Here is a 26,058-nt window from a genome sequence, read left to right as displayed (position 1 = left end):
GAAGACTGGCTTCCAGGCAGCTAGGATGAGGGTCTTAAAGCCCACCCACAGTGACACACCTACTCCAACAGGGCCACAGCTCCTAATCAGGCTACTCCCTGGGCCGAGCATATGCAAACCATCATAGAAGGAAATGGAAGAAGAGAAGATGAAGGAGGAAAAAAGAGAGGGGGAAAGATAAAAGAGAAAATAATAATAGTGGATGAGAAAAGACCCATTTCAACATCTTTTACAAATGGAGGCAGAAGAGGAGCTTAGTCATCATTGCCTGATGTGTCATGGCAGCAGGAGCCTGCCAATCCAGCTCTCAGCATTGTATCCACGGAAAAAATATCAAGCCTGTGGAAATGTCTCCCCGACAGTGACACTGCTTTCCTAAATTGAATTCTGGATACTGCTCGAGTCTCTTTCTCTAAGTACAAAAAAAGAAAAAAGCAGCAAAATGGTGTTGAACCTACAGAATCAGATCTGAGGCCTGGCAAAACTGTATCTGCTTGACCCCTGAAGTCAGCTGGCAGTTTATCAGCCATTAAAGTCAGAGTTGTATAAGGATGTAGGCAGGTTGTGGCAAAGCTTAAATGTATTTAGGAGGAAAAGTCAAATTTGAACTCATCATCTTTGGCAGCTTTCCTTTAAAGGAACACAGAAGAGACTCGGTGTGACTATGGAAATCAAAACCGTGTCCTCAATAAGCTGGGGATGGAAGGGCAAGCAGTCACTGTCTCTGCATACCCATCAGGGGCAAACTGGGATTCCATGGGATGGCTGAGGTAGTGGAGCGAACAGCTAAGACCAAGCAGAAGAAAACTTCTCTTTTACTGATCAAACAGTGTGCTGTTTCGTTTAAATTTATTTATATTTAAATATTTATTTATATTTATTTATTTATATTTAATATATTTATACTTAAACGTAAATTTCAAAACTAATTACAATTTCCAAATGGCAGATGATAATTCAGTTAGCTGTACAATCAAGAGAGAGGTCTGTGTAGTTCACCAAACACTGGTTTTCAGAAGAGCGAGTAAAGCATGGCCCATCCTGCTGCATATGCCAGAGTGTGTGCACTGTGATTCCCAGCCACTCTCTGATTGGCCCCAAGTCCTAAGCCAACCAGAGAACGGTGGTTTCTTCCTGAATTTGTACCAAATGGTCACAGAACACCCAGAACCAACCCATTCCAAAAGAGGTTCTTCTCCAGAAATAGACCAGGCCAAAAGAGGGCAACTTCTCACTGTCATGTCCCTTGATCTTAGGCCACCCTAACTTCTGTCAAGTGACACATCATTTTCCCAGAATCTCCTGACCATTTTTTTTATTTCAACTAGAGAAATATTATCCTTATGACACAGCACAAATGTGAACTGAAGGAGCCACAGCTTTGCGAAGCAGACTTAGGGTCTGGTGTTAAAGATGAGTCCTGGTTAGCATCACCTGTTTGCTCTTAGACGATATTTAACTTCTGTTATCACTTCTCTGCTTGTGAACCAAACCAGCGATCAGTTGGAAATACTCAGTTAGCTGCTTCCATGACCTTCTTTCAGCAGTGGGACAACAAGCCAAGAGCAATTCTGACACAGAGCTGTCACTCAGCCAGACAAGACTACTCAGAAATGGCCACAAGTAAAGTGTTTCCTTTGAGAAGATGATTTTAAGTTTTCTTTTTTTTCTCATTTTTAAAATTTACAAGTTGCTCAGGAGAGAAACTCCTACCAGTGCCCTGATCTTACATGTCCAGCCTCTAGAATTAAAATTATGGTTGTCCTCAAGAACAACAACAACAAAAGCTATCAGACACTCACTAGAACTCTCCCCACGGGGTGGCTTCCAAAATCCCACCTTCACCTCTACCATTTCAGAAGTAAAGCGCTATCTCCACAGGCGGTGCTTGGAACACTACTCACATGGATGGAAAATGAGGGAGTCATTTGCCCAATGTTGAACAGAAAAGGCAACTCACACTGGATCAAAGACTGGAAAGTACACAGTCCCTAAAAGAAAATGTAGGGCAAGTCATTCATGACATGACTTTGCATGTGACTCAAAGGCTCAGGTAAAAACAACAACAAAGAACCAAAAAGCCAGAGAGTTGAACTTTATAAATTTTCAGAATGCTCTACCTCAAAATTCACTACCAGAAGATTAAAAAGGCATCACATAGATGGAGGAAATAATAGTATATCATATAACTGATAAGTGATACCCAGAATACATACAGAACTCCTGAATCTGAACAAATAAAATTCCCAACCCAAAATGGGCAAGAGCAAAAGACTTGAATAGACATTTTCCAAAAAGGCAGAGATATATTTCAGCATATAAAAAGGCACTCCATATTACTGATCAGAAGAAATACAAGTCAAAAGTACAATGAGTTACCATCTCAAACTCATTAGGATGACTACAATTAAATTAAAAAAAAAACAGAAAATATCAAATGTGGGCAAGGATGTGGATTGAGGCCCTCATCCACCAACTACCTTCCTTTGCAGGAACTATATTGGTCACCTTTCATTTGCTGTGGCAAAATGACTGACAGAATTAACTCATATTGCGGGGGGTGGGGGTGGGTGGGACCTGTTTGGCTCAGTCTCAGAGATGACAATCCATGGTCATCTGATTCCATTGTTTTTGGATGTGTGGTGAAGCAGAACTTTGGGATGGGGGAACACAGGGACTTACAGCAGAGATGAATGATGGCCAAGAAGCAAAGAAAGGGAGGAACTAGAGACAAGGACCTGCTCTGCATAACTATGATTCAGCTAAGTCCCCATCACCTCCAAACCGTCCACCAAGCCAAGACCCATAACTGATTAATCCATTGATCTTCTTAGAGCCCTTGTGATCCAGTTACCTTCCCAAAGCTCTACCTCTAACACATCCCTGCCATGAGTTTTTAACACACACACAAACACACACACACACACACACACACACACACACTCTCTCTCTCTCTCTCTCTCTCTCTCTCTCTCTCTCTCTCTTGAGTCTCTGAGAGACAGTTCATATTCAAGTCATGACAGCAAGTAAAGGTATGATTCTCACAGGATGCATGGATTTTATTTCTGCCCACCTAGCCAACAGAATGGAAATGTCTCAGCCTAGTTTCTGTGCACCCATGCCCACAGAAATGGCATTCTCAACAGCTACACCACAGAAACAAGCCATGAGAAACAGGAAGATAAGCAAAATATGATACATTCACATAAAGGACTTCTGACTACAAAAGGGAGAACCTTGGGAAGGCAGCAGGCAAATACTGCCAAGATAAAATGAAATGGACTGTCAGGAATTCATTGGCAGAGAACAGTTCGTAAAGCTATCTTAGTTTCTAGCTTCCCCTGAGATCACATAAGGCTTTTATATTCTCACAACATAGAGCCGAAAGACAATTCCTAGTCACTTTCATTCTGGTCAAGTGCATTTGCCATCCTTGAGCCAACCAACCACATGCTGTGACCAATACAGGTACAAGCATTCTTATACTTAGAAAAATAGTAAGTCAGGCTAAAACAGAAGGGAAAAAAGCAAACAATGAACACACAGCAGAAGCTGTATTTTTATCGAACAAATCCACATGGTCCGAAGCAGACATCAGGAAGAGAGATGAAAAGAATTAAGACTGGAAAAAATAATTTTCCACATAGTTTCGGATCTGTTTATAGATCTACGTTCTAAGCCAGAAGAAGAAAGATGTCTGTAGAGTACGAAGATCGGTCTTGTGGCTTCTTGACATCTACTGGCACAGAAGACAAAATTAATGCCTCATCCGAAAAACAACGCTACTTTCACATAACCTATATTAAGCAAAGTTAGGAAGATATGTTTTATCGGGAAAACCTGTTTTAGGGCGGGGTATTAGACTTCCGAGTCAGGAGTCCAGGGCAGAGGGCATGGCAAGTCCCGCCCCGGTCCGACCTTTCAGTCAACCCCAGTTGCTGGGCCCCTTTTTGCAGCACTTTGTGCGACAGTTCCGACGCACTTTACGGCGCCCCTGCCGTGTTGCGCGGCGCTGTGGAAGTGGCGGCAGTGCTGGCTCGGCCCTATCGTTCTACTCAAGCGTACTGTGGCGGTGGGCTCGCGCTGGGATGAGCCCGCGGTGCCGAGCCGCGAAGTGGAGTCATGGTGAGTGGTCGGCGCTGACAGGCTCCGAAAGGGCGCTGTCTGGCCTGGGCGGATGCGGAGACAGACCTTTGCTCCGGCCTCCGGTGGCTCCAGCTGACACCCATCATCACTATTTGCAGGCAAACGTTTGCGCCTCCTGGAAGGTCGGGCTGTTACACCACTACCACCACCACCGCACTCCTCCCCTCCTTACGGTGGAAATGCTTTATGGGAATCTTTCAGGAAGCCTTTGCAAGCACCGTTTCCTGATCCAGCAAAAAATCTTTCCACCGGTCTTTTTTTAAACTAGAATGAGGTTCAAGTGCCTGCCGGTTAAGTTATCCCCGACGACTGGAAAATCACCCCCTCTTACTGTTGTGGGTAAAGATGACTTACCCTTCTTAGTGATAATCCCATACCGTGACAATATTGTAGATAAAAATTGCAGTGGTTTTAATTTTTTTTTTTGAAACAGGGTTTCACTTTTTAGTCCTGGCTGTCGCAGAACGTACTTAAATTCACCTGCCAATGTCTCCCAACTGCTGGCATTAAATGCAGTCCACCAATGTGCACAATGTGTATCAATTTATAGTAACTTTAAAGGCACAATAGAAATAGAAATCAGGAAAATGTTTCTTCCAGCAGGCCTGGAGCTGGACTCTGTATAATCCCAGCTGCTTAGAGAGCTAATTGTAAATTCGTTGGCAGCTTGGTCAATTTAGCAAGATCCACCTCAGAATAAAAGTGTTGTAACTTTGACAAAGGCTGGAGTTGGTAGGCGCCTTTCTAGCTTGTATGATACACTAGGTTCCATTCCTAGTCCTGCTTTTAAAAAAAAAGAACCCGCCTTTCACCAAAATGAAGGCCGTAATGAATCTGGATGCAGAATAGGCAGCAATTAATAGTAGTGAAGATTTACTCTTTTCTTCCATTACCAGGCCAGTACAGTGGTAGCAGTCGGATTGACCATTGCTGCTGCAGGATTTGCAGGTTTGTATGGTTTGGGGGTGAAAGAAAAGTAGACTGGTTATGGATTAAGTTGCTTATTCTGTTGCTTTTGGTTTTAGGCCGTTATGTTTTACAAGCCATGAAGCATGTGGAGCCTCAAGTAAAACAAGTTTTTCAGAGTCTACCAAAATCTGTAAGACAACCTTTTTGCTAACTGTATCTGAAGCCTGGAGCTTCCCTGTAATCTGAATTCCGCAGGTCCATGAAGTTCAGTGGGGAGTTGTAAACCCTGCAATGGTCCACACTAGAAATTGGTTTTCCCATGAGACAATTGAGGGTGGGTAACCTTGACAGGTTTAGTACTATGAAAGATAGCTAACAATTAACTTTAATAGACATGCTGTTGACTTTAGTATCTGTCCACCTGCTGTCCCTTGTCTGTTTTGTCACATAGGATAGTATTTCAATGATGTTAGCTATAACTGCATTCAAAAATCATACCCGTAGTGATTAATAACGAATCTGAACTACGTGTAATGCAGACAGCTGCTGCTACGCTACTCAGGACTTCGAGAGGTCATGACACTGATAGCTTGGGCAGTAGCAGAAAACCTTGGTGTACATGATCTCTACTAAGATTAAGGTTCTGGTGGCATAATTTCCCCTATCATAAAGTCCTCTTTTAGTGGATGCCTTGAATCTTGTAGATAAAAGATCTCCGGGTCTTCTTTTGATAACTTGGTTCTGCTGTTTTATGAAGATCAAGTTTTTATCTGGAACATGGATGAGAATGCTTTCCATTCATTCATTTCCCCCCATCTTATGTTCTCAAGACACTTCCAGTTTAGTTCCAAGAAGTGATGTTTCCTCTTATAACAGTTAAGTTGGCTACCACTTATCAAGCTAAAATGCCTTGAGAAGTCCACCTGTAGTGCTCCCCGAAATGCACCATTTTCTTTACTGATTTAACCAACCTTCCACTTACTTCATTAGTCTTTCCTTCCAATTCAATTTCTTTTTCAGGCCTTCAGTGGTGGGTACTATAGAGGTGGGTTTGAACCCAAAATGACAAAACGGGAAGCAGCATTAATACTAGGTGTAAGGTAAGATTTCTACTCACTTATGAGATGTAAGGTAATTCCTATTAGTATTTGAGAATTGTAACTGAGAATAAAGTAGTTACTGGGGACTGTTGTCCCAAGAAGACTAACCCTGATGGTCATTCAGAGGAGCTTGATGTCACTTCATGGACATCCTTTAAGCCTAACATTCCTATAGAACTCACATATGTATCAGATTGTAACAATGCTCACTGGTGCCTGGAGTGATCTATACTGAAATTCTACTGTGTGGGAATTAAGTGTTGAAGATTGTCTTGTCAACTGCATTTTTGTTTTTTTTTTCTTTAAAGCACTTTTGGTTCTTAGAAAATGCATTTTACATTTGTTTTCTATACAGCTTTTCATACTGTTTTGATGCTTTACTAGTTTCTCGGTGTTGAATTTGGCCCTTTTATAGTTCATGTGATTTTTAAGTAAACTAAAGCAACAAGTATGCTTTCCTTTTCAAATTAGCCCTACTGCCAATAAAGGGAAGATCAGGGATGCTCATCGACGGATTATGCTCTTAAACCACCCAGACAAGGGTAAGTAACTTGTATTAGTATGCTGGACTGCAATTTATAATAGACTATCTAATTCTTGGCACTGTAACTGTCTAAATGTGCATGTGAGCAGTCTCCCACTTGTCACACTGGAGTGTCTTAAATGAAATCCACCACATGAGACCACATTCTCTGCAGTGACACCTTGTCTCACCAAGACAAAGGGGTAATGAACAATGTAATTGGTAGTAATATTAAATACTTATTTTTAGGTTCTGTGTTTATGACAGAATGTCTTCCAATAATGGAGGTTACAAGTACTACTAGTTATTTTGGTTGGTTTGAGGACATCTTGCTATATATCAAAGGTTGGCCTAACCTTATGACCACTCTGTCTCATCCCCAAAAGCAGGGCTTAAAGAAGTACACCCCAACTTGGCTATGTATTGAGTTTATGCTCTATTTTTTGAGTTTTGCATTATTTTTGTTTAGACTCACAACCAAGTCTAAATTTTAATTAAGGAAAACTTAAGGGGCATCTATTCATTGTGGTGTGGACACTTGGAAACCTATTTGGAAACCTACGAGCTACATTTGCTTTTTTTGTTACAGTTCAAAGTAGCTGTAACTGGTAAAAACAGATTCCTTAAGCAGACCACAAGAATCTGTTGTCATGCACAAATTTTTTTGCTTGTATAATAAGGGTATTGACAAATTTAAATAGGACAACTGTTTAATATGTGACTTCACAGTGTAAGGAATTGAGCTTGCGTAACTTGAGGTGTTCTGTAATGGTAGAGTTCATATATACCCACACACACGTTCTACTAGAAGATCTGGATGGTCCCTCTTTGATAGGGTTAGGTCTACACTATTCCATCACATTAGTAAACAGCAAATCTAGATGACATTAGAAAGGGTCAGCTAATACTGAGCGCAGAACTGAAGCATTAAAATATGTGGTGCAGTCTTTTCAACATAAGCTTAGAAGCCCGTGGGAAGGTCAGTGGATTGTCCACATATGAAGTAGTGAGTAAGCTTCGAGTTCCAGAAGTGTGTATGCAGAAGGGGCCAAATCCTATTTTAGACTTTATGGTTTCTTAAAAATGGTAAACTTTTGTGTGAAAACACCTCATTTCCCATTGATCTGATATTTTACCCTGTAATTTTGTGACCTATTTATAGTATCATAGTTGCTTTTTAGAAAAGAAGATACCATTTCTATTATGTCCTGGGATCCTTAAAATGCTTTTGACAAGATTTAGAATCTGTGCTCTCTAAACTGTGTCTCCCCCATCCCCTTTCTTCTATAGGAGGATCTCCTTATATAGCAGCCAAAATCAATGAAGCTAAAGACTTACTAGAAGGACAAGCTAAAAAATAAAGTAATCTGATGAATTTTAAGTCCATTAGTCTACTTATGAGCATGTTTTTAAATAAAATGCCTCAGAGCTGTAACTCATGATGTAACTCATGAAAATTTCTTGGCAAAAGCTAAATCAGTGTCTTGGTATATTTTGTTCCAACTTGAGCATTTCAAGACTAATACCATAAATTATGATTACAGACATACATTAGACTATAAGCTGTTCATTACTGACTTAGCAAAGCTGGCACTTACTTTTCAAGGCCTTGCTCTTAGAATACCCCACTGCAGTCCATTTAGACAGGCAACTATTCATACCTTTGGGAGGTAAAACTCAAGGGACAACTGGCCCAATATTTGAACACTGTACTTTAGGCCTATTCAGATTTTGATACATTAAAACAAAGTTTTGAAAAGAGAGACAGTCTCAATTATATAGCTCTAGCTGCCTTGCAAGTTGCTACGTAAACCATTCTGGCCTTGAACTCGGAGATCCACTTGTCTCTGGCATCACACCCAGTGATATTAAAATTGTAATAGAAACCTTTCAGTGTATAGGTCCTGTTAATTGTGTTATTTAGCCAGTCCCTTGAAAATATTCTCTAAGTTATTCCTGTTTTGATTCTCAGTTATGACCAAGCTTATTTGTGAATGTAAAATTCCCTCAATTTTAAAACTTGAGCGCCAATTGTAATACACACCTTTAATGCCAGCAGTTAAGTGCTTTTGATTTTCAACCTCAACTGTTAATATTTTACATACTACAAACCACCCTAGTTAGTCTGAAGGCCATTATTGAAGTATGTAACGGCCTGTACAGATCAGGAGGTGAAGTCCCTAGCCAGTGGTCCCTGTAGCATTTAACCTGTCAGCACTTTAGACTGTGTGGACTTTCAGCCAATGAGGACTTGCAGAAGTAATCAAGGTAATTCATTTGAGGTCACCAAGGGACTTTCTGTCTTGCGCCCTTGTGTAAAATCATTAAAAGTCTGAGTGTGATGAAAACTGGGTTCTAGAGACCTAATGTAGCATTAACTCTCTCAAATCCCCATATGCTGATGGGGTGCGGGTGGGGGAAGAGGTCCAAAGGCACAACTCTTATACACAGCAAATACAAAAAAAATTGTTCCTAGGGGAACAGGTGGTGAGCCTCTAGTTACATGCTCCTGTCTGAACATGCCTTATTTAATGTATTTGTTTCATAATACTAAACTTGGAAGCAGTGTAGCTCAACTTTGTCATATACAGCCTTACCTGTTTTGAGAAACACAGTACTCAACCACTATAGTTAGGATTAGAGAAATTACAAATAGAAACAAACACAGCACATATTCTACTGCCTTATCTCAACATGTGGCATTAGAGATGATGAGCCAACCATGTTGAGTATTGAAGTGGGCTTTACGTTAGCAAGCAGGTAAGGAGTCCACAGACGGTAAGGGTATCCAAAGCATCATAGCTTACTAACCTTTTATTCACCCCTTTGAACTAATAAAGTTTCAGGATTACAAAGATAGCTCATCCACTATGCCCTGCCTGCTCTTCACAGGACCCAAGTTTGATCCCTAACACCCATGTAGCACCTGCAAATCATCTGTGACCAGTTCTAGGGGTCTGATACCATCTTCTGGCCTACACATGGCACAGACACACACACACAGGCAAACATTCATACATAGAAAAGTAAAAATTTAAATGTTTCTGTGAACAAGAATATGGCAGAGTTGGTTACAATTTAAAAGCAGGCTTTTGAAAAATAAATCATATTATAAAATGCCCACAGGAAGTCACTGATTAACTGCAGAAAGGACTGCACTGTAGACATGAATATTTTTGAATGTCAAATGCTATGCATGCCTGTTAGAAGACAGGTGTGTCAAAACATTGAAAGCCTTTCTTACTAAGGAGCACAGCGAATAACTCTTTGATAGTAATTTTTATTTTCTGTAGGCTTCCCTTTTTCAAGTTGAAGACTATTTCATTAAAAGCTACTAGGCCTAACATTTAAGGGCTGTTACAAAGACTTGTTCTTTACTGACGTGTAACACACTCATGCCATGCCTTCACACATAGCCAGTTTCCTATTTACTTTTCCTTAACACACACACCACATACTTAAATCTTTAGGGATCCTAATTACTTGAGCCATAGGCAAACTGGAATGGTCTTGAGGTCTTAACTTCTCAAGACTTTCCTCCAGCTACAATGCCCAAGTCAAATTGCAGTCAACTGTTGCAGCTGTTCTGGCCTAGTTGAACCACCTAGTTAGTGCTTCTCACTTCTCTCTCTGTGCCTGATGTGTCTGAGTTCTGCTTTAAAAGTCCAGTATATCATCACCTGCACTTTCTAAGAGTAACTCATTTAATCAAGATCCCTTGCCTTTGACTCTGCAACACCTCAAGTAAATTACTAAGAACCCACTGGACTGACATGCTGCTGAATTTCAAATTAGAAATTTATTTTTTGCATCTCTACTTGGACTTTTCTCCCCCTAAGAAATTTCAGGAAAACCACATCATTTTTGACCCTACCATAATCTGCATTCCTACTTCACAATCAGTTCAGGTTTACATAGAATCCCATGGTGTCTACATACTTCAGTGCTTTGGGCTGCACACACACCCTTTTGGAATACACTTTTCTGCCTTCACATTTTGTGTAGTATGTACTAGAGGTGAGGGGTTTTGCTCAATTTATCAAGGCTGGCAGAGAAAACACCAAAAGGCAACCTGAATAGACAGGTTACTTCTGGGGACACTAAATAAAACTGACTAACCCATCTGTAAGGCAAAGAAAAAGGCCAAAATCTTAGAATTCTTTGGTGCCTACTGGGTTAAGTCACTGGGTGGTTATTTTCAGATAATGAAATCTCAGCTCTTAAAGACTCATTACTAAATAAATCCTGTTCCTCAAGTGTTTCAGCTGTACTTGAGTTTTAAGATAGTCTAATCTTTATGACAAAAAAAAAAAAGATCTTAGGGATTTTGACATGGATAAAACAATAAAACTATACTTTCTTAGCATCATGTTTCCCAGCCTGGGAATTAAAATTCTTTGTGGGCTAGGGATGTAGCTGACTGGTAAAACATGTCAAGTCCCAAAATTCTCTATGTCCAACAATTCATGGTTAAATTCGTGACCAATGTACACAGAACCAAGTAATTAAGAAACCAATTATTTAACTTTTTTTTCAATACTCTGAAAATGAGGTTATGGTTATTGAATCCATTCTACCATGTTCTACACAGAGTGGAAGAATGTAACTATACATAACTCACTTCTAAGTTCTGTTATGTGGACTTTATAGAGTTTTCTTTTTTTAAATCTAGTATCAGTGCGTGTCAATATCAACTAGAATTTAAGTGATAGGCTACCACTACACACACATCTAATGAACAATGGCCCATTTGTAACTATATGTGAATTATCTCTCACTTATAAAACAAGTTCAACATTTTTATGGACATAATTAACAAATTATGCACATAAAAAAAATCCCCTTCAAATGACACAAAGCACGTGTCCAGTGGGAGCAAAACCCTAAGCCCATAAATTATTTCATTTGATTTACAACCACAGGAATAATATACATTTTATCATTAAACTTCCACCTGAAAATTGCTTAATAAAATTAAGTCTTCTGAATGAAAGCTCTTTAAACTTTTAATTACTCATTTTCAATCACTGGTACGAAAACCTTCAAAATGATTTATCACTCAAAAAGCACATTATTGGCCTATTAAAAACTGCTTACCATACTTTAAAAATAGTTTTTAATAAAGAACTAAAGGCAAAAGTGAAAAGCTTATCTTCTGCCTCCCATTATATTATCTCCCACAAATCGCCTTTGATTAGAATTTAATACAAAGATGTTTCTCCAATGGCAAAGACATTATACATTTCCTGAATCGTTTACTAGCCAAAACTTAAGTGTTAACTTTGGAGGGTCCATTACAAATGATAAAATGGTTAGATTTTAACACTAGATCTGAGAAACAAATGCTTCTGAAAAGCAATCGAAGAATGCTATCTATTCTAGGCCTCAAGTACTCCTACTTTCAAACAATTGGCATAAAAAGTAGAAAGTTAAAAATCAGCAAATGGAAGATCAAAGTTTATTTTACTACCTGCATACAAAAACATATTGCACATCAAACAACCAAAATCAAAAAAGGGGGGGAAAAAAGGAAAAAAAAGGGTAGAAAGAAAATGTGAAAGATACTCTACTGAAGACTAAACATGTAGTTTATACAGAATAAACCTTCTGGAAATTGATCTTTTCAGTAGTTCAGGCTATGTCTGAATGGACATGACTAATCAGCTTAGTGTTTCAACTAAAGCTATGTTTGATTTTTAAATACTGTACACTTTAATAAATAAACCAAACAAAGCCTCAATGTAGAACAGTCACTGCCAATATCACCCAGTATCCCTGCAGATGAGTTAACATGTATTTCCAGTGGTCTGCAGAATTGCCTCTACAAACAGCATTTAAAAAACACATTAAACAGACCAGTTTCCAGACTAAACTAATGAAATTACAATTCAGTGCAAAATATTTTAGACTGCTTCATTCTAGTTTTCCTCAGGTGAAGAAGTGGTTGCATATTATTAAAAATGTAACAAAAGCAGCTAATGCTTTCATAAAGAATATTACGTTAGGGACCCCACCCCACCCACCTCCCCCCATCTCTGCCATATTTTGAAAACAAAATAACATTTCCTATAGCCAGCAACTTTTTTTTAATGTTACATATACTATTCTCAAGGCACATCTGATGATATATTTTTAACACAGTAGGTGTCAAAGTATGTTTAACATATGATTTCGTCAGGATCCCTCCCCTTTCTGAATTCCAAATGGAGGAACTGAAAGTGCGATGTAAGACTGGCGATCCGTATTCTATCTTTGGCAAGCTTGTACAAGCACTATTGTAACTGTAATGTAAAAGAACTGTAAACTAGGAACTTCCTTCAGTTATGAAACACCATTCAGGACTGCTGCTTCTTGAGTGCTCTCTTCTTTTAAGGTTTTAGTCTTTTCTTCTCCTGGAGTACGCGGTAGCTTAGGAATTTCATCGCCAGAAGCGCTAGTTGGACCATTTATTGCCTTTTCTGATGGACCATGCTCTTCAATCACATCTTTTGCCTGTCAAAGGGAGACAACTTTTTCAACATCTTTATAAAGAAACTCTGTAGCTGAGGAGGAAAATAACTATAAACATTAGCTTTAAAAATAGAATAACTTTCATGTTATAAAGAAAGCATTTTACATTTAAAACAAATACCAATGCACTCTAGTATCAGGGTTTTAAAACTACATTATTTCTAGTACCTATGAGTGCCCACTTCACAGAAAGCACCTGCACTGTTCAATGAAACCTTTAACTAGTATTATAACCATTGGGAAGCTCACTATATAAATGGTGTAAAAGAGTTTAATACAGCAAGTAGAACAACAATCAGTCATTTTACTCACCTTTTTGAAACTCATGTTTTAATCACTGAAAACATTTAATACAAATGAAACTTAAAAGGTCTATTCCCACTACTGACAAGAGGTACACAGCCTTCTAATTATCAAATCAAGGAACTACTCAAGTGCTATCTATCTGGCAAAGGTCTCAGGCTCAAGCATGCATATCTTCATTTATCAGGGGCCTGGGATAGAAGCAAGGTTCTTCTTTAAAATCTTATCTCTTAAGGGAAACAACTGACCATACAGCAATTAAGTAAAAAAAATAAATAAATCTAAACAATACGGAAGTAATAAAAAGCAAAACAAAAACCCTACAGGTTAAAGTCTCCTTACCATTTCTTTCTTGTTTTTAGCCAAAGTTTCCCTTGGGAGGTTTCTTTGTCTGCTCTGAGACTCAGCTCTAGAAATATAATCTGCAACTGTGACTGTTAAAGATGAGAAAAAAATTACAGGTGTTGAAAAATATTTCTAATTTCTATTATGGATAAAGAATAATTTCACTATAAAGTAAATTAGTGGTGGGTCACCCAATTTCAAAGTTTTACGCTGGGTACCCACCTCTGAACAAAAGCAAAGCTTGAAAAAAATGTGCCTATGATTTTAGTACTACCAATAGAAAAATCCTTTCAGCTGGAACCTGAGGAAATCTAGACTGACGTCCCTTTTCCCAGGAATCCAGCTAAATCCTGGTTTATCTGGTTGTGGGACAAATGTGGTATAGCAACCCACCACCAAGAATGAGCACTGAGAGTGCAGTGTTCTAAGTGCAGAAGGTGTTTGCAGTAATGGGGACAGGGGCAACGGTGATTCAAATCATAGCGAGGTGATTACAAATTTGAAAGCTTTGTATTTTTTGGTTATCTCTCTGCCCCAGGAAAACAGCACAATCAAGGTGTTCAAGTGTGTTGTTATTTTCTGGTGCTTTCCTAACATTTCATGCTAGACAGTATTTAAACTACCTGATGTTCTGACTCTAAGGACGTATAGGCAAATTAAGACAATAAACCACATTCCTAAACATGTAGTGGACCCTTACTCATTAGGGTGGGAAAAGAACACTATAAAGAGAGATGCAGTCCCATCAACTTTGCTATCTTGCTAGGTCTGAAACATGAGATAAATAAAGTAATGAATTAGGGAGCAAACTAAACCCTATCTGTCATTCTAATAAATGTATTAGTACAACACTGGCCTCAGGACTTGAAACTCAAAATTCTTAATTTTGTATTATTTTCTCACAGACTAGGTTAAAGACAGCCCTGAATTAGAAATTAAAAATCAAGTCAATTGTACATTATTTAAAGTCACTGTGTCTTGGTAGAATTGGTCCACTAGATTCATAACACATGCAGCTAACAAAATAGTTTGATATAGTAAAAGACTGAATCTTATTTTCCTTAATAATGCATGTCCTAAATTAAAAATTGAAGAACTTTCTAGTAACTCATTACTTAATGGAACTTTAAAATTAAGCATCTTGAATCAAAACTTTATTAGAAAAGTACAGATATTTGAAATCTAAAGTTGCTTTCCTTCAAAATTATAAGGAATGTTCATTGTGAAGCCTTTAAATGGTTTCTTATTTTACTATCACTGCCGAGAAATTTACAAACATGTTTAGTGCTATGCTGAGTGATTAGTATATCCTACCAGAATTTTGTCTATTCTACAAGGGGACAAAGAATGACCCTGTCCCATTCTCTGTCCTGAGAATGACTGTAACCATAGGTGGGGGTAACACTCCAAAGAATATTGTTTTCGTAGTGCAGACCTCAGGTGACACCTGGAGAAATGCATCTACATCAGGATGCTGCTGCACAAGCAAATATGGTGCTCAATTTAAATGTGGGCAAACAGTGCTTAGGTGCTCTCAACTATTCCTATACAGAAAAAAAACTTTGTAGTTATTAGCCCAAGTTGAGCAAGTGGCACTTAGTTCTGTTCCTTGCCCCCAAATAAAAGAGAACCAGTTAAGAAACTTTAGAGTTCTTATGCAATACAGCCCCTTAAACTTCAATAGAAATTTAAATTTCAAGAAAAAAAGTCTAGGTAATTTTATGGCACAATCAATCAGGACCAGGGCTTAAGAGACCCTGTGCTTAAGAATCACTGGAGACCACCAGAGAGTCATGTTGTCTAGGTAGAAGAAAGACTACTCAATGGCTAATTTACATAGATGTAAGAACAACTAGACATTTTAGCCAAAGGAAAACAACCATCAGCTGTCTCCCGACCGCTGCTGGAAACAAGAAACTTCCGAGAAGAGGGGTTGGAAATAAAGGAGTTTGACAAGAAAACACAATGGCTCCTAAGAACAGGGAAAACAAATCAGATATAGTATGCAACAGCCTATCACTGTGAAAAACACCAAAACTACAAATTAGTCATTTTAGTTAATGCCATTCAAAACCATCTGACTTTATAGAAGAAATCCTGTTTCAATAGTTTTTGTGTCTATACACATGATCACTGGCTTAAGTTATGTTGAAAGTCATTCCAAGTTAGTGAGCCCATACAGATAGCCTGAATTTTCTAACTAGCAAAATAGGGACAAAAAACATTCACTGCTGTGCTACTTTCAAAGCTGAAATTCATGACCTCTTCAACTCAAATGCATCTCTAACATTAAGAAGGAAAAGGAATATAAGGGAAAACAAATTTTCTGGACACTATCTTTGATAGTGTTTAGTTCTTTTTACATATCCTTCTAACTTTTAAACACAAACTCTTCGTAACGGGAAATAATGGCCTTTACTCGATTCCCAAATGTCTGCACAACTTCTGCATCAAGATGTACATTGTATATTATCTGGGGGAAACACATTAAAGAGTATGTTTTGGAAAGAATGCAAAAAATTGGTTGGTTTGAAAGGGGTTTATTTCTACTGTACACAGTTTCTTCATGGTGAATATACAGTGATTCTCTGTACATCAGAAGTGAATTGTGTTCAAAATAAGAGACATAGCAGACGAGCTTTTTTCCAGTTACCAAAACTTAAGACAACATAAAATACTGAATGGAACTAAGTAAATACCATTTGAATGGTTAGTATGTGTCAAAGAAAAAGCACCACACTACAGTAACACAAACATTAACATGCATCCTTTTTTAAAGAAAAAGACACTTCTACAATTTTAAATTTTTGAGTATTCTAATTCCCACCAAATGAGACACCCGATGTATATAGTAAGCAGGCACCATGTTAAATTGCCCAGCTTTGCCAATCAGCCTCAACAAATTCACACCATAGTCCCTGCAATGGCAGTCCCCATCTTAAATGTGAAGAATCTGCCAACTGAATACAGTAAAGGTATTGAAATTATTTCCATATAAGAAATTAAGACACAACATTAGTTCACTTAAGACTAGATACTAAACATTTATACTGTGAAGGAAGAATGCATTTTCTTGAGCAGCATTATTAGTTGAATAAATTAGGCAATGCAAATTCTCAAAGTATACACACATGTGAACATGTAGCTATATTTAGAATGCAGACACATGACATTTTTCATGCTTGTGACCTGACACCAACAGGCCCACTCAAGTTACCTGGCTGTCTATCTTCTGCCTGACCCCTGAAACGACGCCTGCGGCTACGATTGCGTCGCTGGGGTTTTTTTTCACTATCATCTGTAATTGCAAAGTTTACCATCAACTATTCTGACAAAAAATAAACAAAAAAGAACAAACAAAAATTTTCTTTCCTTATACAAGGAAGGGAAAGAGAAACTTTTAATTAAACATCAAAGATAAAGCATACAATACTGACAAAGAATTATATACATTTTTGCAGCATAAAGCACTGCCCTCTGGAAATTAAGAGGGCTTTAACTCACAATAAAGCAAATTGCCATGTAATTGAAACTACCACCATCATTCAAGAATATAAGATTTCTCTCCAACACATCTTGGGTCTCCCAAGTTAATGACATTTTAGTCCCTTAATAATAAATACATCTTTGCAGCCCCCACAAAAATGTACTGTAATTGTTAAAGGGGGAGGGACTAAAACAGTTAAGTTTTATTTGTAGACAGTAGATATTTAAACCGAGTATTTAGATTGATTTAATGGTATGAAAGGGCACTTTAAAGAATCCTCCCAGTTCAGATAGTCTGACAAATATGAAAACTAGTCCCCAAGACAAGCAGCTATATCCCCTCATTTAAAGAAAACACTAAAAAAACCACTGGTGAATTCTATACCAAAAAAAGCTTCATCCATTATCAGTAAGGCAGTCACACACACACACCTCTTCCCTAAATGCTTACATACCTAGCCCATTCTCATTAACTGAGGCTGTATCAGATTCAGTCATTCCATCCATCAGAACAGCATCTTCATCAGTCCTTCGTCTACGAGACCGCCTACGACGGTTAGTACTGTGGTGAGATTCGCTGGCGTCAGTGTCTGCAGTCTGATCTGATTCTGTATTATCAAGTAAGCTGTATGGATTGCTGTCTGGATCTTTGAGCACTATATTCATGTCAGAGGCAAGAAATATTCATTTAAGAGGACATCAGTTAAGAATGCTTTATCTACTGAACTATATACACTAATTGTAAGTAACTCCAATACCCCCCAATAAAAATATAGGTCTGATATAAAAAAGTTCTCTTAACACTAATTTATCTGGAAAGTAATAAAGATGATTAAATAAAATTTTAATGGGAATGAAAAATTGTAAATCAAGAAAATACGCTAACTTCGTAAGTTTCCTAATGTCTCCTTTGAATTGTTTATAAAAACGTAAGTCTCTATCTACATCTTCAAATGAGATCAAAACTATAGGGGAACGAACATATATTAAACATGTATGGTTCTGTTTTTCTCTATTTTTGTCTCACAAATAAATGTAAACTATTTACACAGCATTTTCACAGTATTAGATATAAGTAATCTAGAGTTGATATAAAATGATATACAACAGCAATGCAAAGATCGCTAATATATTTTTCATAAAGAATTAAAAAATTTAAAAAAAAATTTATGGGGGTTCTTGAGACCAATCCCCCCCATGGATAGTGAAGGATGACTATATCAGAAAATATTACACTACCTACTAATTATGGCACTCCCACTCTTAACTTAATCCTATCCAAAGAGTAGAAAAATAAAAATGAAGAGAAAAAGAGAAAAAAATCATGTCATGATTCTAAGAGGACTACTGTTCCTCTTACATGTTTAAGGTGACTGCCTGTTATTCTGTGTTAATAGACTATTCCAAATAAAAGAAAATAAATCACCTGCACCCAAGACCTCAGAAGCATTAGTTAAGTATGAACTGAAGCAACCAAAACAAGTCCATACAGGCATCTAACTCAGTCTAGAATTGTAACTGGCTACAGAAAGGACAACACTGAAACACCTAATTTATAATCCAACTTAAAAAACAAACCATGGGATGAAGTCAGAACAGTGTCAAGATACAAATGAAAAGAAAAGCGCCCATCTTACCTATGTGCATCTACTGCTTCCAACATTCAAAATACAGAAGAAATTCACCTAATCACGATTACTCCTAAGTTTTCCTTCGTAAGTTAGCAAGCTAGTGTCTTAGCAAAAGATACTAAATTTTCTATAAATCATAAACACTAGGTAAAATACATTTTTGCAATTCCATAAAATTATTTAATAGTACAATTTACAGTGCATTTTAATACAAAACTTATTTTCTGAAAAAGCTAAGTTAAAATTTCCTAAATAAAATTAAACTTAGGGCTCAATGAAAATTGTGATCCAATTAGAGCCAAATACTTCCCTTCATTTGAGGCTGATTTGCTCCTGTTTTTGTATGTGTATTTTTAATATGCACAGACTGCGCTAAGACTTAAAATATGATTTTAAATGAGACATTTAATAGTTATAAATATTAAATATGACTTCTTAAAAGACAAGTAATAATGGTAACACACAATGTTGCAAAATAATCTAATCCATGTATTCCTGGAAACCCTCTCCTTTTGCCTATTCTATTCAGAAAGAGAACTCTGTTAACGGTTACTATTCCATGATAAAACACAATCCAATGGTCACAGCCAACACAGCCTTGAACATATGGAGTCTTTGGTCATCTCTACACTGTACCTATGGACATATGGTACACCCACACACCCGCCATGTGCAGATGCTCAGAGAAGCCACAGAGGGCAGCAGATCCTCCAGAGCTAGAGCTAAGGGTTGTGACCAGCCCATGGTGGGTGCTAGGAGCTTAACTCTCTCCAACAGTGGTAACTTAAGGTGCTAAGCCACCTTTCCAGTCCCTCTTTATGGTTCAATTTCTCTTTATGGTTCAATTACTCAATAAAATGTTCTAAAGAATTGAGTCCACATCTGTCTCTTTTCTCAAAGTGTAGCAAAAAATTTTGGGGAGAACATGGAAAGCATTACCTAATTACCAAAGACCTCAAAAGGAGAAGGGATAAACATGATTATCAAAGCCAACTAAAAGTTCTGACCTACACATTCTTAAGGAAACCTTTATAGGGAATTACTCTACACATTTCCTATATTAAGTGCTATACAGTCTACCATTTTCTCTAAGATAGCAAGCTGAGTCACGAACTTCCAAAGATGTGTGGCCCTGAGAGAAGAACTAACTTCTGTAAGATTATATGGTTTACGAAGCATGAGTGCGGACATAGTATGTAAAAGACTACCAGAACTGATGGAGGATTTGCCACCACGTGGTCCACCACGACCTCGTCCCCCAGAAACACTTCTGCCTCTTCCTCCTGGGCGTCTCCTGCTGTCTCGCTGATGTCGAGTCTCTCGATCATCTTCTCCTGCCAATGACCAATCACTCAGCTCATCTTTACGCTCAGATTCTGTTTCGGAGGGGTTAGACAGCTCAGAATTTGTACCTTTGGAAAAAGACAACATATAAGCCAATTAGATGCACATAAACAAAAATGCTAAAAACAATTTTCAAAATAGTGTGTGTTAAGTACCATTTACATAAGCACAGTAATTGCTCCAAAAAGAGCAAAACTAAAAGCTTTAAGTTTATTTTAAATATAATTATCAGATTCAACTAAACTATAAGAAAAAAATGTATACATGAAAATGCACTTAATGTAAAGGTTTCTGCCCATTTTTAAATTGATAGCTTAAATCATTAGTACAATGTTACCCAATATCTAAAAATAAATTTAATGACATTTAAAAAACATTTTAATAGTGTTTCCATTATTACTGACTTGAGGGTATTTTGTCTCACGCATTTTAATTTCTCTCAAATCATAACACTGCTTGTGGCTGATCTTAAAAGTTAGGAATTTACTTGTTATATAATACATAAAATGTTTTCTCCTATTGCCACAGATTAGTATAATGACGATGTTTCTGAGACAATACCTACTACCTAAGAACAGAAGACATTGCGTACTGAAATGAAATTAACATAATTATTTACTCTAGAAGGTGGTTTCTAAATTCACACCCATTTAACTGAAATCAGAATCCCAGACCTTCTCGTATTGTCATGAGTTACTTTTCTCAACATTTCCCTCTACAGATATACAATGAAACAGTCTGTTAAAAGGTAAAGCTTATTAAATCCAAATATGTCATAATATGCAGAAATTGTCTTTTAATGAGTGACTTTGTTAAATCATTTTGAAGTTTAAATGGCTAAACTTCCACAAATGATTTCAAGAAATACCTAAAAATTAGTTGTATTTCATCTACGCAAGCATTTAACAGTAGTAGTAAAACACTGAAACAAAATTAAGGTGTAGGAAAAAAGGACTCTACATATACAGATTACAGAGGAAAAGATGAAAAACACTTTAGGGAAAAAAATCCAGTTTTTCACTCAAGTGGTTGTTAGGAATGAGGCCACATAGAAGAGAATAAAGTGCCCATTTAACAATTACTTGTACAAATGAAAAAAACACTTTAGTACTGTCACTATCTAAGGAATAGTGAAACAAAACTGGACTAAAATGTAATAAGTCTACTATTTTATCTTACCAAGGGATAAAGGAAATTAGTCTTTAAACTACCTAAATTCAGTATTTTGTCAGACTAATCTCAATCTCTCTCTCTCTCTCTCTCTCTCTCTCTCTCTCTCTCTCTCACACACACACACACACACACACACACCCACACCCATTGTTGATGACCTGGCTAATATTCATGCTTTATGATCATAAAAAGTCAAGTATAAGGTTACACCATGAGATGAAAAGACTGCCCTAAAATATTTAGGTGAGCCTAAACTAGTTCATGGGTCTTTAAAACCTCATGTCATAGAGATAGCAGAATGAGGGCTGTGACATCAGTGGCATTTTAAAACTAGAGGCAGGCGGTCATAAGCCTGAAAATGTCAGGCAAGCAGATTCTATTAAACCTCCAAAAGGCAAAACAGAACAAAACTCCTGCAGTCCAGCTGATGTGTACGAGGCTAGCCCAGTACAAAAACAATGGTCAATAAAGCTGTGTTGGTCATGCCTCTAGGTGGCTAGGCTATCAGTTAGTAATTATTGTTCTGCTGAAAACAATATAGCCATTTCGACATCTCAATCTTGTTGTACAAGAAGGATACAAGGAAAGAAATACCAGAAAAGCTTTTAAAAATGAGCCATGACACTCACAATCACAATGTGCTTTTAGCTAAATCCCAAAATCAAGCTTTTCTCTACAATGTCTATCACTCTGATCAAGATGCTTCCCACCGATTTAAATGGTTGTGTGATTAAAGTGCACATTAAAAATGCTTTATTATGGGCTGGAGAGATGGCTCAGTGGTTAAGAGCACTGACTGCTCTTCCAGAGGTCCTGAGTTCAAACCCTAGCAACCACATGATGGCTCACAACCATCTGTAATGAGATCTGATGCCCTCTTCTGGTGTGTCTGAAGACAGCTACAGTGGGTATGATAAAAAAAAAATAAATCTTTAAAAAAAAATGCTTTATTATAACCAAGATGTAATAAACTTTTAAGATTCAAACTAAATTTAGTAATACTTTAGAAATGGTCTATAGTCTCTACTTCTTATAAAATGTTTTTACTGCCTAGTCCTTTTGAAAGTACGCAAGAACAGCTGTAATAAAAGTCAGTCCTTTACTAAAACATAAAGTTTCTAGTTCCACAAACCTGTCTGCCACTACTGAAGGATCTGTACACCATTTTCTAAAATGATTACCTTTGCCATTTTTCATACATTCCTTATCTACTCCTCAGTCACCTTACCAGGGTGCCTCCCTTTATCAATAAGCAGAGTCCTCAGATACTAATCAATCTGTTCAATGGCTTTTCCCTCTTGCTATACAAAAGCCATATCTGATTGTTAATTCAGGATTTAAAAAATGCAAATATACTTAATTACTGGCATTAAATATACTTTAGGAAATACAGCATTAGCTTACAATTCTTCGTCTTTTACACACTGAACACTCTAGACTTTATTGGAATTTTATTTGCAAACTTCAATACCACGTTATGAAAACAAAAATACATCAAGGAAATGAAATACTTGAACATAAAGTTGCAGTACTAAAGAGAAGGGATACTTAGCCTTCCACCTGCACAACAGGTGAAAGAGTACCGGTGTACTACATCATTAGATTCCTTAGTTAAAAAGAAGTCTAGATCTGAACCTGCATGGTGCAAACCTCAATTCACCTCTACTTTCTGTAAATGCTTCCTACTTTGGTCTAGGTTCGCAAGTATTTTCTCAAAACAAGATGACATAGGGAGGAGAGAGGAAAAGAACAGAAAAGGCAAATGAAGAGGGATGGGCAGGAGATCAGGTCACAGCTAATATCCAAGTCCAAATGGAGAAAGATGGAACAACTCCAAAGCTAAACAAGAATAAATGAGAATTTATGATTAGAGAATTGTTGACTACCATAGGATCCACTGATCTGTTCCTACCCTAGGCCCCAGCTTCCAAGTAAAAATACAGCTTATAAAAATGCTCATGACAGAAGGTTAACTATCTTTTTAAGCTAAGCCTTCATTTTCAAGAAATGTTACTAGACAAAATGGTTGCATACAAGGCACTAAAACACTCAAACCAGCCAAATCAGCAAAGTCTATTTCAAAGCTGCTGAAGCTTTATTATATGCAACACTGGTCTAGTTATTAGTCTATTTTTTCATTTGTGCTCATCTTACAGATAGCAGTAAGTACACTAGGATTCTACAGGAAATGTATGAAACCACATCAGTTGGAACACAAGCTATATTTCCATTCACTCTTTATACATACTTATTATAATCTACCATAACCATAATTAAAAATCGTGTGTTGTGTAACTATTTGTAAACTATACACCTTTCACTGTTGCTAGTATGTCACATCAATGGGACATACACCTCACAACTACCTTTCACCCAAAATGTATGCAGCGTCTAAACTAGAATCACTACTACACACACTATTACAGAAATAAAACAATGTTCTTTTTACCATAACCGGAGGTGTAATTAGGGCCCCGACGACCTCTGCCTCTTCCACTATAAGACCTAGAACCTTGTACAGAAGAGACGGTACTTTCATCAGTGGCATATCCTTTCTCTTTTTCAGGCCCTCTGGTGGAAGAAGGTCTGAAACCCATACCAATCTGTCGCAGCTGTTCATCGATCTGCAGGCGTTCCATTCTTAGTTGTTCCACTTCCTACAATCAAAACAAAGACTGTTTTATACACTGTGTGTGTCTATGTGCATTCATGAATGCACCTATGGGTACACCTGTCAGACACTGTGAGACCCACTTGACCCATCTTCCCCAGCCCACATCCTCTACAGGTTTGACATGTTTTGGACTAGAGCTAGAACTGTAGAGTATACACCAAAGAAACAAACTGTGATCTTTTGAAATCATCTCATAAAGCAGAACTGTATTCACGAGGTCATTTGGGGGTCAACTCAAGAAACACTGAAAGCTTTTTGCTATAAGCAAACAGTATAATTCTTTCAAGTAACTGTTCTATTGCAGTAACTTATCTGTTATTGTTATCTAATATTACCAAATACTGTCCTTTTTTTGCTTTTGAGTGCATGTGTATACATGCGCATATAAGTTTATATATACCATCATGCACCTGTGGAGATCTAACTGTAACTTGAAGTAGTTGATTCTCTCCTACAATGTGAGTTTTATGTATGTATGTAAGCTTAGCTGCAAAAACTTTAATGCACGGAGTCAGCCCACTGGCCAAATACTGTCTCTTTAAAAAGGGAGTTAAATATTCTATTAAAGGTATTATTAACAAGCTATTTCACGAGCAACATTTTCATTTATGACTGAGATAGACAAGCTGATCTGATCATTTAGAAACTGAGGTCCTGCAACAGTGAAGGTATCCAATCTAAAGAGTTATCTGCTGGGACTACAGAAGATAAAAAAGCATTTGCTTACAAGGCCAGGATTGATAAAATTCCAAGAAATTGAATGGTGTTATCAAATGTGCTTTCAAATTGCTTGTACAAGAATAATATCAGAATACAAGGAAAATATACTATGAATAGAGAGCAGGTTAGGATTATTACTGGAACTATGAACAACAAAAAAAGAAGAGAAAAACAAAAAACTGACGCTTACTGGTAGTCACTTTTTTCTATAATCCTTGTGTATTATATTTCAACCGAAATTAACAAATGGGGGCTGAGGATAGAACACAGAAACTGATGCCTGTTTTGTTTACCGTGCCCTTGGCTCTGGTTTGCATCTTCAGCAACTCACCCTTCCCTCAAAATTGATGGAATGCAGTGTACTGGGGCAAGGACGCTAGCTCACATAATACCAGGGTTATCAAAGAAACCCAATTTCACCTGTGTAGATGGCTAAAACTCAAAAACAGAAACAAAATGGCCCTAGTAGAGCACATAATTATTGTAAACAATGAACTCTTCAAACGTGAAGAGTTTGAAGTCTTCAAACGTGAAGTCTTTGGGGGGGGGGGTAAAGACTCTACCACCCCTTACAAAAGTGTTAAGGGCAAAGAACATGTTACTCTCAAGTTAACAAAAACAGGGCAAAACTTAATTAAAATATTTAATTACCCAAAAACATTACCATAACAAACAAGAACGTTCAACCTGCAGACACCTTGTTTATACTAGGTATACAACATTGACAGAGAAAATGCAGCAGAATGATACATGACAAAGTGAGCTGTGCCCATACCTTTAAGTAAGCAATGTGATACTCTAGAAGAACTTGCACATTTCCAATACTTTCTTTAGTGCCAACAAATACAAATGGAACCATTCCCTGTAAGAAAACATAAGTTCCTCAATTTTTTTAGAGATTTTTCAATGTCTTACTTGTACTAAAATTTACATTTCAGTTTGCTAAAAAAAAAAAAAAAAAAGTATCAGTTTGTGCTAGTTTTCTGGATTTTAATCAATGTAATGTCCCAAGAATACAAACCACTTTTTAAGCAAAATACTCAAAATACTCTTTCAGACTAGAAAAATTATCATAGTAGGCACAGCTAGAAAATAATGAAATAATGAAAAGAAAGAAAACAAAGCCAAAACCAAACATATATTAGGCAAGTTATCGCAGTAAGTGCTCAGAGAGGACCTTGAGAAGGGTTACGG

At 37.4% G+C, this 26,058-nt stretch overlaps 2 protein-coding genes across 13 annotated transcripts in view; one reads left to right on the top strand and one right to left on the bottom strand.

The window, feature by feature from the left end:
* Positions 1 to 1,662: 1,662 nt before the first annotated feature.
* Dnajc19 (DnaJ heat shock protein family (Hsp40) member C19) lies at positions 1,663 to 25,979 on the top strand. 3 transcript variants are annotated; one of them, XM_006232259.5, is made up of 6 exons: positions 3,929 to 4,125; positions 5,043 to 5,094; positions 5,172 to 5,245; positions 6,076 to 6,155; positions 6,627 to 6,697; positions 7,969 to 8,154. In XM_006232259.5, exons 1-6 carry the CDS (start codon positions 4,123 to 4,125, stop codon positions 8,037 to 8,039), a joined length of 351 nt encoding a protein of 116 aa, XP_006232321.1. In that variant the 5' UTR covers positions 3,929 to 4,122; the 3' UTR covers positions 8,040 to 8,154. The 3 variants fall into 3 exon arrangements, with proteins under 3 accessions (XP_063138481.1, XP_006232321.1, NP_001128112.1); NM_001134640.1 differs by lacking the exon at positions 7,969 to 8,154 and adding an exon at positions 24,037 to 25,979 and having other exon boundaries at positions 3,989 to 4,125; XM_063282411.1 differs by having other exon boundaries at positions 1,663 to 4,125; positions 5,172 to 8,154.
* Fxr1 (FMR1 autosomal homolog 1) overlaps positions 11,663 to 26,058 on the bottom strand; it is a 53,527-nt gene continuing 39,131 nt past the window's right edge. For 2 of the 10 annotated variants that reach the window (XM_063282053.1, XM_063282057.1), the window contains 7 exons: positions 25,640 to 25,726; positions 23,920 to 24,127; positions 20,162 to 20,365; positions 17,778 to 17,978; positions 17,054 to 17,134; positions 13,834 to 13,925; positions 12,123 to 13,170 (listed from right to left, as the gene is read on the bottom strand). In XM_063282053.1, coding sequence (XP_063138123.1) covers positions 13,000 to 13,170; positions 13,834 to 13,925; positions 17,054 to 17,134; positions 17,778 to 17,978; positions 20,162 to 20,365; positions 23,920 to 24,127; positions 25,640 to 25,726 — 1,044 coding nt within the window. In that variant the 3' untranslated portion in view covers positions 12,123 to 12,999. Of the gene's footprint in view, positions 13,171 to 13,833; positions 13,926 to 17,053; positions 17,135 to 17,777; positions 17,979 to 20,161; positions 20,366 to 23,919; positions 24,128 to 25,639; positions 25,727 to 26,058 lie in introns of all 10 variants that reach the window. The other 8 variants (NM_001415069.1, XM_063282055.1, NM_001415068.1 and 5 more) reach the window with 8 other exon arrangements.

The sequence above is a fragment of the Rattus norvegicus genome, chromosome 2, assembly GCF_036323735.1.
Source record: "Rattus norvegicus strain BN/NHsdMcwi chromosome 2, GRCr8, whole genome shotgun sequence".
NCBI lineage: Eukaryota > Metazoa > Chordata > Mammalia > Rodentia > Muridae > Rattus > Rattus norvegicus.
This window is presented reverse-complemented; position numbering and strand designations above follow the sequence as displayed.